At 44.8% G+C, this 12,691-nt stretch overlaps 3 protein-coding genes across 3 annotated transcripts; 1 reads left to right on the top strand and 2 right to left on the bottom strand.

Moving 5' to 3' along the window:
* Positions 1-2,315: 2,315 nt before the first annotated feature.
* Positions 2,316-3,517, bottom strand: LOC106988026 (uncharacterized). The gene has a single exon (XM_027040120.2). It carries the CDS (start codon positions 3,515-3,517, stop codon positions 3,095-3,097), a length of 423 nt encoding a protein of 140 aa, XP_026895921.1. The 3' UTR covers positions 2,316-3,094.
* A 147-nt stretch (positions 3,518-3,664) lies between these two features.
* Positions 3,665-4,252, bottom strand: LOC106988070 (histone H2A type 1-H-like). The gene has a single exon (XM_027040123.2). The coding sequence runs from the start codon at positions 4,202-4,204 to the stop codon at positions 3,812-3,814; it is 393 nt and encodes a 130-aa protein (XP_026895924.1). The 5' UTR covers positions 4,205-4,252; the 3' UTR covers positions 3,665-3,811.
* A 235-nt stretch (positions 4,253-4,487) lies between these two features.
* Positions 4,488-10,745, top strand: LOC106988080 (histone H2B type 1-J). The gene is made up of 2 exons (XM_027040135.2): positions 4,488-4,921; positions 10,345-10,745. Exon 1 carries the CDS (start codon positions 4,538-4,540, stop codon positions 4,916-4,918), a length of 381 nt encoding a protein of 126 aa, XP_026895936.2. The 5' UTR covers positions 4,488-4,537; the 3' UTR covers positions 4,919-4,921; positions 10,345-10,745.
* The last annotated feature ends 1,946 nt before the right edge of the window (positions 10,746-12,691 follow it).

The raw sequence follows: 12,691 nt of genomic DNA, 5'->3' as shown, positions 1-12,691 counted from the left end.
ACAGGAAGCCCCCCAGCAAGTGAGGAGGAAAAGGCCCAAAACCCTGCTTTCAAGAAATCCCCACCCCCAGGTAATCAATATTCCTCCTCCTTGTTAACAACTGTCAATAACTGATAGAAACCTCAACCCTGGTTCACACGTGCTCTCTCTCTCCCTTGAGCTCACTGGCTCTCACATCTCGAGTGTACCTCTCATCCACTGTGTTGTGTCTGCCCTTGCATTTTTTCTCATGAGGCGACCAAGAGCCTTCGGTGACATCTTTGATCTGGGCTTGGTCGAGGTCTTAGGGCTCAGGGTCTCCCCAGTTCGCCTGGCCACACCAGTAGACAGCATTCGGCCCTTATCAATGGAGAAGGCAGCAACTTAAATCTGCCTGACGGACTTCATTCTTGTTCTCCTGGTGACCTTCCCATAACTGACTTCCCCTCACCTTTTGTCTTCGGCTCATGGGGGCCAAGGGCAGGCCACTCCAAGATGCGCCACTGGGCATGAAGATTATTCTGAGCTGAAGGCAGTGAAGACCCCACGGGCTCAGAGAAACTCTTGGTACTAACTACATAGAACAACCTGAATTGGGGGTCTTTCCCAGAATAGGGTTATTGGCGGCGATAAAGTTGATCTGAGTGACCCATCCATATGGCAGGACAAACATGGAATTAGCATGCTCCTATGGCCCTGTGAATGCATTCCTTCCCTTCCTAGTCCCAGACCTCTGCCCCCTTCTTAGTTCAGGATGACATACATGCCTTGTTTGGCCTGGCTGTCTTTGGAATTTCCATGTCAGTGTGGATTCCCCATATGTATGCTGTTAATTTGATTTTCTCCTATTAATTTTTCTCACGTCAATGAGATTCTTAGTCCAGCTAGAAGGACCCTTGAAGGGGACAGGAATTCTTGCTTCCCGACAAGCGGTAGACGGTACTTAAGCCGTACTTCTGAGGCACCTCTGGAGTTCATCTTCCCCAGTGTTATCTCCTGTGTACACACGAGGTACATGTCACAGAGACAGTAAACCCCAGATGGGAGTCACGTGTGCGAAACCCCACGGCAGCAAACCAAGCCTGAACGCCTAATCCGATCGGTTTCCCACCCTGGGAATGGAACCTTTAGCCACTCAAGGAGCAATTAACCTAGTCTGTGCTGGGGAGATAATCCACCAGTAGGCCCAGCCAATCCCTTTAGGAGGATGACCTTGACTGAAACAATGCACTCTTTGCTAATAATTTCCTTTTTCTGCTGCTTTCCCACCTTGAAAAGCCTTTCATTTTCTATAGCGCAGCAGAACTCCTCTCTGTTGCTAGATGGGACGCTGCCTGCTCCAGGAATCATTGAAAAAAAGCCAATTTGACCTTTAGTCACTTGAATTTTTGTTGTTTAACAATGTTAATAAATTTCTGTGTGTTTTTTTCCTTGGGAAAACTGTCTTCTAATTGCAGGGGTCTCAGCCAAACATTCAAAAGCATAGAGGATAAATTATTTTTCTTGGCCTATAATTAGAAGACATAGTTAAAGACAGAACAACTGAATAATGAATAAAATCATTTGGGTCACCCAGCTTCTAAAAATCCCATCAAAAGTCAAAAATATTTTACTATGGGGAGTGTGCATTTGAGTGCCCGTCATTGTTAAATAAGTTGTCAGCATTTATTTTGATTCCAAGAAGTCATAGTTACACTGGGATTCGCAGTAATTATATTTTAAGTACAAGAAATAGAAACAACTGAAGGGTGTGAATATTAATATGAGATATTAATAGACTTCGAGTGTTAAAACGTTGATAAATGGTGTTTTCCTCGCAACACCAGCCCCTCAAGGCCCCGGAAACCTTGCTTCCAAAATACCCTAGAGACTTACTCTATCCCTGACCCCCTCCCAACCTGAGGATATATAATGAGCTACCCGTCACGACCCCATACAGCTCTTCCTGCCCACGGGTCCTGTCCCTGTGCTTTAAGAAAAACACGTTTTTGCACCAAAGACGTCTTCAAGAATTCTTTCTTGGCCGTCAGTTCCGAACCACCCCACCACCATCACCCCCCAATTTTATCGGGTTGAAAAATAACGGGTAGGTCAACCAAATTTGAGAGCAAGTGGTTTTAACCTGGAGTCCATATACGCCACAATACCTCCAAGGAAAAAAAAATCAGGAGCCTGTGGATGGGGTGGTGGTGCTGATAAGGGGGAGGAAGCCTGTGAGTTGAGATGGGGAAAAATATAGTTCGCCTGACTAAACTTTAGCATTTCCCTTTATGACGATATTGGGCCATCAATTTCAGTACCTGTGACTTTGTCACCCACTGGAAATCACAGATATCTCCAAAAGACTGCATTATGGAATGTGCTAACTATATAAACACACTGATCCCTCCTACCAAATTTATTACTTTTTAAAATTTGGATAAGAAGTGGAATAAACATTTTTTTGCAATGTTTGCATTTTATACCCTTGAAATATTATCCTAAGCAGAATTTCCATAAATGTCATCAGGCAGCCAACGTCGTCCGTGACATTCAAGAAAAAAAGCGAAGAACGTTTTTCTCCCCGTTTTTGAGATGACATCCGTGACAGGGGTCCAGTGCACAGAAAGTAGGAGGCAAGATTGTGCCCTGGGCAATCAAAACCATTGGCAGAACTTTCCTTATTTGGTGACAACAGCAACAAAAGTAAGTCACATCAATCAACCTCCTTCCACACCTAACCGGTCAGCTGGGCGGAGAGACCTGGGTCGTCGGGAGCCACAGCACACTCCATCTCTCCATTCAGAAGCATTCCTTGGTCAAACCATACAATCCTCTATTTATAGGATTTTCCTTACTCTACATGGACCTTGAAGCCTGTAAGGCGGAACAGCCTGTGCGATTAACTACACTTTACATTTCAATGGCAATAGTTGTGGGAACTGACTTAAAGTGGGACAGAAACAACTACCCGGAAGCAACCAAGGGCACTGACGATTTTAGGCTCCTCCCAAACGGGAGAAACATTTCTCGGGCTCCAGAACGGTGTCCTACCTACCAGCGTAATCCCAGTATTTCATTCATTTGCCAACACGGAGGGGACTGGCGAGGGCAGTGTCTCAAAACTTAGGTACTGTTAGGAAGACTGGACGTGGCGGCCAGCCTTGGGATGGCGCACGACAATCGGGCCCTGAAGCTCTCCGTTCACCTGTAGGCGAACTGCATGTCCTTTGGGCATGACGGTGACGCGCTTGGCGCGGATGGCACACAGGTTGGTGTCCTCGAAGAGCCCCACCAGGTAGGCCTCGCACGCCTCCTGCAGCGCCATCACGGCCGAGCTCTGGAAGCGCAGGTCGGCCTTGAAGTCCTGCGCGATCTCGCGCACCAGCCGCTGGAACGGCAGCTTGCGGATCAGCAGCTCGGTGGACTTCTGGTAGCGGCGGATCTCGCGCAGGGCCACCGTGCCGGGCCGGTAGCGGTGCGGCTTGCCGGTGGCCGGCTGCTCGCTGCGCCGTCCGCCCAAGTCAGGGAGGGCAACTTTTTTTGCGCCAAATTTCATTACCCGAAAAGCTACGTAAACAATGAAGGAACCGAAAGTCTATCCCCAATCACCGCCATGGGCTGAAATCTACCCCGCTTTGCACGTTAGGGTTTAATCTACGGTGTCTGGCTTTCAACCCAGGACGGAGGTTCGTGAAGAGTGAAGAGTGACCCAATTTCCCTACATCTCACTTTCCTTCCTTAGTGTCAAAAAAATGTTAAGTTCTTTTCCAGAAAAGATAGGTGGCCCTGAAAAGAGCCTTTGGGTTTGGACTCGACTTACTCGAGCTACTGTAAACCATCATATAGGTCACTACTTGCTCTTAGCCTTGTGGTGGCTCTCGGTCTTCTTGGGCAGCAGCACGGCCTGGATGTTGGGCAGGACGCCGCCCTGCGCGATGGTCACGCGGCCCAGCAGCTTGTTGAGCTCCTCGTCGTTGCGGATGGCCAGCTGCAGGTGGCGCGGGATGATGCGCGTCTTCTTGTTGTCGCGGGCCGCGTTGCCCGCCAGCTCCAGGATCTCGGCCGTCAGGTACTCCAGCACGGCCGCCAGGTACACCGGCGCGCCGGCCCCCACCCGCTCGGCGTAGTTGCCCTTGCGGAGCAGGCGGTGCACGCGGCCCACCGGGAACTGCAGCCCGGCCCGCGACGAGCGCGTCTTGGCCTTGGCGCGAGCCTTGCCGCCCTGCTTTCCGCGTCCAGACATTGCGGCTCAGAAAAGCTACCCTGTGATAAACTGCCAAAACGAAACTGACCGGGGTAGCAGTTTTTATAACCCTTATTGGGCTTGAAAAACAAAAGTTTTCATTGGTTAACATTGCAGCTTCATCTTAACCAATGGAAATGCAACTTTGGGATCCTTGTATTCCGATTGGGCAGAATTCACTCGTGACGTTGCCCTGAGCGGCCACCTATCAGACACAGCACTCTAATTTACGCCTTATTTGCATATGTGGTTCTATATAAAAGGGGCGCATTACGCCCTTCTCCTAGTTTCTCTTTTGTTTTTTCTTTTAGGAGTCTTGATCTGTTCTGAATTATGCCTGAACCAGCCAAATCCGCCCCGGCCCCGAAAAAGGGCTCCAAGAAGGCGGTGACCAAGGCGCAGAAGAAGGATGGCAAGAAGCGCAAGCGCAGCCGCAAGGAGAGCTATTCCATCTACGTGTACAAGGTGCTGAAGCAGGTGCACCCCGACACCGGCATCTCGTCCAAGGCCATGGGCATCATGAACTCGTTCGTCAACGACATCTTCGAGCGCATCGCGGGCGAGGCGTCGCGCCTGGCGCATTACAACAAGCGCTCGACCATCACGTCCCGGGAGATCCAGACGGCCGTGCGCCTGCTGCTGCCCGGGGAGCTGGCCAAGCACGCCGTGTCGGAGGGCACCAAGGCCGTCACCAAGTACACCAGCGCCAAGTGAACAGTGAGTTGGCTGCAAACTGAACCCTAACGGCTCTTTTAAGAGCCACCCATATTCTCAAAGAGAGAGCTGCCACTTATTCTGTGCTGATCCTGTGACTCATTACAGTAGTCTGAACAATCCCCGGCTTTTCCTATTACAGTAACTAAGCGGCAAAACTAATACTGGGTCTTCGCCAAGCTCTGGGACTCCTGTGCAAAGTAACAAAGGCTCTGAGCTTGTCCCTCACTTAGGAGCTAGCTACTTTCAAAAGGGCTCTGTCACCAGTTCGAATAACCTTTAGAATTAAGTAAACGGTGGAAGAGAAAACATAAGCTGGAAGCAAATTCAAATACTCCCCAGTCACCCTTTGAGAACAGAGCTGGACTCGTGCCCAGGTTTCGGGGGTTGCGCCTACAGTTTGAATTTGCCGCCCTTCTTCTCTGCGCCCTGATTGGTTCTGGCATCTGACCCCCCCCCCCCCCCCCCCCAGCCCAGCACACTCAGGCACCTAGAGTAAATATTCTCCGGCTGTCTATCCTGTTTTCATCCTCTTAAGCTTTCTAAACTTGCCAGGAGTGAGGTGTAGTGTTTCCTCTTGGAATTTTCGTTGGAGAGAGGAATCTGGAAGATGTTTTCAGGCTGAGAAGTACCAATGCTGTATTTCCAATTAGGCTGCCGGTTTCCTTCTGCCATATACCCATATAATGGAAAATGTTACCATGACGAGACAGGGCTATTTGGGGGTTCGGTGAAGGCAAAGAAGCTTGATAGCATCCATCCCAGACTCCTGTAAAACGAGAATCAGTTTTTCTTTTAAAGTTCTTTTGGTTGGCGCTTAAAGCTGCTGTTTGACATTGTTGGGAACCAGTAAGGAAAAAGCACGTCGGTTAGGGTGCCACAAATAAGAACCAGGCAGCCAACAATGTGTCTCTAGATTATAATTCTTCAATATCTTGTGTCTCTTAGCTAAACAGCCATGATCTGTAAAGCATTTGGAAGCCTCCAGTCCGGCTGGTTTGGGGTTTAGGTAGTAATTTTAAATGCATTTAATTGATATAAATAAATTACCCAATTTATCTAAAACGGATCTAAATTTAACACAGCGATAATGTTTAAAACAATGTTTTGTTAGATCCAATGTCAACTATAGGCTTCTCCTTTGTTGACTCGAATCCTACTCCTGGTTCAGTGCCCACGTCAATCTGGCCTGCTCTCCGAAATTCCCTTTCCTTGTCTAGCATTTGGGAACTGCCTCCGTATAGTTAGTTCCTCATGCAGATCTATTTGAATTGCTACTAAGTGGTTTGCTGTATGTTTCTCCACAGAAAATGTGCAGTCAAGACAGGAAAAATAAAGAAGGAAGAAAAGAGAGTTCTTGCCTTCATCTCCACCCCACACTAATGATAACCGAGTACCTGGAAACAACATAATTTTTGTCACTTCTTCTGTCATATGAGCCCCCTGATCCTCTCCATTAATCCAATAATCAGATGATAATGTTCAAGCTAAATGCTTTTTGTTCTTGTTGTTTGTCCTATAGGATACAGAAATGAGAATACAAAGCCCGAATTCGTGGAAAAAGCAGAGGGATTGGGACAGAGGATGAGTCGTAGGCAATAGTCCATTCCCAGATGAAACTTTGTGAAAACTAAGTTTTTTTTTGGAAACAACAAAGTTGAAAAGATAACCAGCCAATTTACCCTATTACTCAGAAAATTAAACTGCTTAAGCCATACACAAATCAGGAAAATAAATCAAATTTTCATCTGTGGAGTTATTTGCAACTGGATGGGGTCCCCTTATAAATAAGGCAAGAGTTTAATCTTTTGCTTGAAAAACTGTTACACTTTATTTATGTATTTATATGTATTTATGTATTTATTTATTTATGTTTATTTATTTTTGAGAGAGACTGAGCACAAGTGGGAGAGGGGCAGGGAGAGAGGGAGACACAGAATCCGAAGCAGGTTCCAGGCTCCGAGCTGTCACCACAGAGCCTGTTGCGGGGCTTGAGTTGTGACTGGAGCCAAAGTCACACGCTTAACTGAGGGAGCCACTCAGGCTCCCCTAAACTGTTATCACTTTAACCTACTTCTAACCAGCTTCAGAAGAATTGGTTCAAAGCTAACCTAATACAGTATGTCATTTACAAAAGTGTACATTGTACATGGTGGTATATCTTATCCCAAAATACACACATTTGTTGCTCAAATACTTACGGCTATTTGGCCCATCTTCCCCAGAGATCATAAACCACAATGATGCCTTGAACATTGTGTTAGATGAACCGGCTGTTTGTAAGAAATCTTTTTTCAAGCTATACTATATCAAATGATATTTCATGTTTCTACCGTGCACATATTTCTTTGTAAGCTAATCTACATCGGTTGTGGAAATCAAGACACCCATTCCCCAGGGGGTTAATAGAGACACGCTGACAAAGTCCATTGAAAGATGCATGACCCTATAATTAGATACCTATGCGGATATCTGTTCTTCAACTCTATCTTTGGTATGTTAAAGCTCATTCCATTATAACTTTTGTCAATTTTATTTTCAAGTTTTGATGATACATGGCAAATACCCAGTTCATAATAACCATATTTCCAAACTATTGATTGGAACGACTTATGCTAAGCTTTAATTTCGAAGAACCACTTTTCCTGATATTGTCCCCAAATGTTGGATATGCAACCCTGTTTAGAGTCTGCATTCCATGAAGGCCTATGCCTTCTGCCCATAAGTCTAGAACGGAATTTTTGAATTTCAAGAACGCTGTTTGGCATGCCTGAAGCATTTGTTTTGCACATTACTAGTATTTTCTCCAGTCTTTGCAAATGTATCGCTTCACCCTCACTGTGGAAACGATACTATTTATTTGACATCGGGACACCAGAAGAACACGTTGTTTGTTCTCCTGCTATTACTTGTACACCATCAGATCGACAAAACTATGACGTATACATCGGTACTTGATCGGCAGGAGGAAGTGATACACGCAAGGCTCGGCCTGAGCAAGTGCTGAAGGAGGAAACTAATTTTGAGAGCAAGTAGCTCACACCCCAGTTATTTCTACTTCTGAAACATAGTTATGCTTTTTGCTATTTTTCAATAGCATGAGGACTTTTCCTATCAACACCTGATTGAGAAACACTACCTAGGTTTGAAACTAGGCCCTGCCACTTGAAATTTGCATTTACACATGACTTTAATTTCTGTCACTTTCTTCCTCATTTCCAAAGGGGGATTTGGTAGTGCTTCTCGTGAATTAATATCTTCAAAAAAAGTTTATTTTTTTTTGCCCTTTATTTATTATTGAGAGACAGAGAGACACAGAGCATGAGCAGGGGAGAGGCCGAGAGATGGAGACACAGAATCCGAAGCAGGCTCCAGGCTCTGAGCCGTCAGCACAGAGCCCGACGTGGGGCTCGAACCCACAAACCGTGAGATCATGACCCGAGCCAAAGTCGGATGCTTAACCAACTGAGCCACCCAGGAGCCCCTTGTGAATTACTGTGTTAACAATGTGTTGCATATAGTAAGCCTTCAACATATTTGAGCTAATACCACTGCTGACACCAGTCACAAGGGCAGTATTAGAACGAGTAATAACAACGTCCCCCTCAAAAGTACCCATGAAAGACAACAGAAAAGAGAGGAGAATGGCATCTCATTGTTTAGTTTTTCTGGAAAGAGAAATGATCTAAGATATCGAGCTAAACCGATGCATGTGTGTCTGGCTGGGCAAGGGTTTGAAGAGGACAAAAGTGGAGGTTTGTGGACAAGTTTGGGGGACGAGTGATATGGATGAACTCAGAATGGTCCCAGAGTGTAAGAATGACGTTGGCCCTTGTGGATGCGAACAAACAGGTGTGTCCTTCCGAGGAGGCTATCGGTACTCAGGCATACGACAGCCACCATGTGCACGTCACAAAGTTTCTTTTTCTCAACACCCTTCCTACTGCCCAAGCAAGGTGGCCGGGGTGATGCTGCTGGAGGTTACCCACAAGCTCTTTGGTATAGACTTAGCTCACCAGAGTTGACCTGGATCCTGGCGCTGCTAAGTGTCCCATATGCCGGGACCGCTCTTCTTGGATCCATGTTGTCATGGATGAGGCAGCTATTGGACTTCACTGACACAGACACTTACTCTAGATCTGGTGTGTTTCACCTTCTCTCATGCCGTCGCTGGCAGGATTATCCATGAACTTCCTGAATACTTTGTGCCTCTATCTCACAGCATTCAGGTCATTTTAGAAAAAGGGTAAGGCAATGAGAAGATGGCTTGGGACTCACCAGTCTTCATGGACACCACATCCTTCATGAGCACAGCCTTACCAATTACTGGGAGACTCTGTTAAAGTGGCATCTAGGAGTTTGGCAAGTTATCGGAGTCCCATTCAACTGGATAATGTATAGGTACCGAAGAGTGACAAATAGGCATAATTTCTGCCATTGCCAAAACACATTGGCCAAAGAACAAAGAGACAGAAAGGGGGTAGTCCCTCTGCTCTTAGGGTTAATCACCAGCTCAAAAAACACCCACTTTCCATCCTTGCATCTCAGGGCTCTCTCTGTTGCGTTCATTGGATTTTCGGTTTTTTTGTTCTTAAAAGCTTTAGTACTCAAAGGAGGAATATGTCTGCCAGCGGAGACTGAGCTCACACTGTTAAATTTTATTGATTTACAAAAAATGAGCCATTTCTGATATAAAGTTAAAACAATTTTAATTAGATTCACGGACTGGCTTAAGAGACATATGGGAAGGGGGCACCTGGGTGGCTCAGTTGGTTAAGCATCCGACTTTGGCTCGGGTCATGATCTCATGGTTTGTGGATTCGAGGCCTGCGTCGGGCTCTGTGCTGACGGCTCAGAGCCTGGAGCCTGCTTTGGATTCTGTGTCTCCCTCCCTCTCTCTCTGCCCCTCCCCTGCTTGCGCTCTGTTTCTCTCTCTCTCCAAAAAATAAACATTTAAAAAAATTTAAAAAAAGAGAATGAGAGAGACATGTGGGAAGTCTTGAGGACTTTGGGCTTTCGGATTCCTCTGTTTCTCAATCTTGTATAAGTTTTTGTTTTCCTTCTTCCCTCCCACACCCTCTGTTTTTAGGAGGGACAGGCAGGCACCTGGAACAGAGAACGTTGGAGTGTTCTTTAAAAGGCCGTCATAAAAAAGATACAATGAAAGCCAGTTGACTTAGTCTCAGAAACCTTCAAGTACAAGTTAAACTACACTGATCTAAGTTACTACAATATTCATAAGTACACAAATAAAGTTTTAATAATTCTTACGAATGGGTCACTTGGTGAAACGGTTTTCAGATAACCGAGCTGAAAAAAAAAATTGTGCTGTCTACCGGTTTCCTCCTGTGAGATTTCACGTGTGTAGTTGGCTACTTAACCTAATCTCTGGTGTTTCTTTCCTTCTCCTTTACTGTTTTATTCAGGGTGTCTTGGTGCCACATGACTCTACAGGTGACACAGTATACATATGGCCTCACCGTGGAACCAGAAGAACAGTGGATTCGGGATTACGAGCTATTTTCTGTAACTGAACTGATTCTGCCTCTGCTCTTAGGATATGACTGAGACATGCAAAACGAGAACATCGCCGCTGTCATGGAAAAGCAATATGCGGAAAAGAGTGTATTTTGGTCGTCGGCCAAGGTTTACTTCTCAATTTACACGAATTAATTGAATTTCTATGTAACCACAAACTTTTTCGCACATTACTAAATATATGTAATAGAACCATATAATAGCTGCTGTAAATATAATGGCTCAAGAAGAAATCCAATGATATCAGACCCTTATTTAAAGGCATTAAATGAAGAGATATAATACATTCATGGGCACGAAATATTAAAGATGTCAGGTCTTCTAATTCCCGTCAAAATCCTAATGTCGGTTTTGGAATTTGGAAGCTAATCCTAACATTTATTTAAAGAGCAAAATGGTAAGAACAAATCAGAAAACAGAAACAAACCCAAGAAGCTCTCGATGAGAGGTAGAACCTGATGTAGTGATAAAAGAGCTGATACTGGGTGGCAATGCACAGAGATGAACACATTTGCCAACTGAATTAGATGGAAAGCCAAGGATCGCATCTAATTTTTTGTTGAAATTTCACGTTAGTGAGGAAACGATAGGCTGCTCAAAAAAAATTGATGAGTGCAGTTGGTTATGGGTGATTGTAGGAAGACCCCCTAAGTGTAAATCTTCTTTTAGAAGATCAGCTAGGAAAATATGATCTACTATAGAGAAGGACTTCTTAAACAGGAAACAAAAGTACTAACCACGAAGAAAAGAGTATTACATTATACCCCCTTAGAGGAGGCACTTTCTCTTAAGCTATTTTGCAACATCCACACTTCTAGGCTCTTTCTTCCTTAATTTGGGAAGGAGAAAATATTAGTGAATGTCAACTTAAAATGAAAAAGGGGTTGAAAAGTCTGCTGAAATCTGACCTCGATCTCACCTGAGGTCAGATTTTTAGCTTCAGACCTTCTTTTCTTCTCTCTTTCCTTCTAGTTCCTAAGTGAGCATAATAGAAGCGTTAAGATACCTTTTCCCATTTTATCTATGGACATAGAAAACAAATTTGTTTATTGTGTTAAAAAACTACGATTTTCAGAGGCGTTTCAATTATAAACTTAAGGATTTAACTTTTTTTCTTCTCAGATTTTTATTTAAATTCTAGTTAGTTAACATGCAGCGCAACATTGGTTTCAGGAGCAGGATTCAGTGACTCATCAATTGCATACAGTACCCAGTGCTCATCACAACAGGTGCCCTCCTGATACCCATCACCCATCCAGCCCATCCCCCACCCTCAGTTTGTTCTAGATCTTTAAGGGTCTCTTAAGGTTTGTTTCCCTCTTTTTTCTTTTTTTTCCCCGCTTTCCATATGTTAATTTATTTTGTTTCTTAAATTCCACATGTGAGTGAACACATAGGATATTTGTCTTTCTCTGACTTATTTCACTTAGCATAACACACTCTAGTTCCATCCATGTCATTGCAAATGGCAAGCTTTCATTCTTTTTGATGGCCGAGTAATACTCCATTGTGTATATATACCATACCCTCTTCATCCATTCATCAGTCGATGGACATTTGGGAAAGATGTTAACTTTTCACACGAAAACGTCAGTATTTCTTCTTATCAAATAACTTTTCTCCCCAGCACTTTTCATAGAAATGTCTACAAGCAATGACAATCCATGAGCAGAGAGAATTGCCATCACCCAGATTGTTTCTCAACCCTTTTCCAGAGAGCGAACTCGGCTAATTTGGACATTTGGTGAAGGGTTACGCTTTAAAATAGATTTGAGAGACATAGCAACCAATCGAATCCTACTTCAGTTAAAATAAATTATTGTAAAAAAGTATTTGAGGCAATTGAGGGGTTTTCTTTTTAAGCAACTAGATATTGGATGATGTTACAGATCATCACTTCTAAATTTAGGTGCGAAGATCTTGTGTTTTGTTCAATTCTGCATCTGTTGGGACTTTTGTGACAATATTCATGATTGACGTAATACGTGGTTTCTTTACACTGTCCCCCTTCCGCCCAATGTAGGCGCAGAGAGTGACACCCTGTGGGCGAGACTCTGTAACTGACGAGGACTTGTGTAGCTTCCATCCCACCTCAGTCCCTTCCCTGCCTGCCTCCCCGACTTTTGTAAGAAGTCAGCCCGGTTAACGAAGCTATTTCTCTTTGGGACAAAGGGTGACACAGAGAGCGACTCCAGCGACTGAACCGCAGGAACAGGCAGAGGGGTCGGCAAGCGG

Source organism: Acinonyx jubatus, chromosome B2 (assembly GCF_027475565.1).
Source record: "Acinonyx jubatus isolate Ajub_Pintada_27869175 chromosome B2, VMU_Ajub_asm_v1.0, whole genome shotgun sequence".
NCBI lineage: Eukaryota > Metazoa > Chordata > Mammalia > Carnivora > Felidae > Acinonyx > Acinonyx jubatus.
The sequence above is the reverse complement of the archived record's forward strand: the minus strand, read 5'-3'. Positions and strand labels throughout refer to the sequence as shown.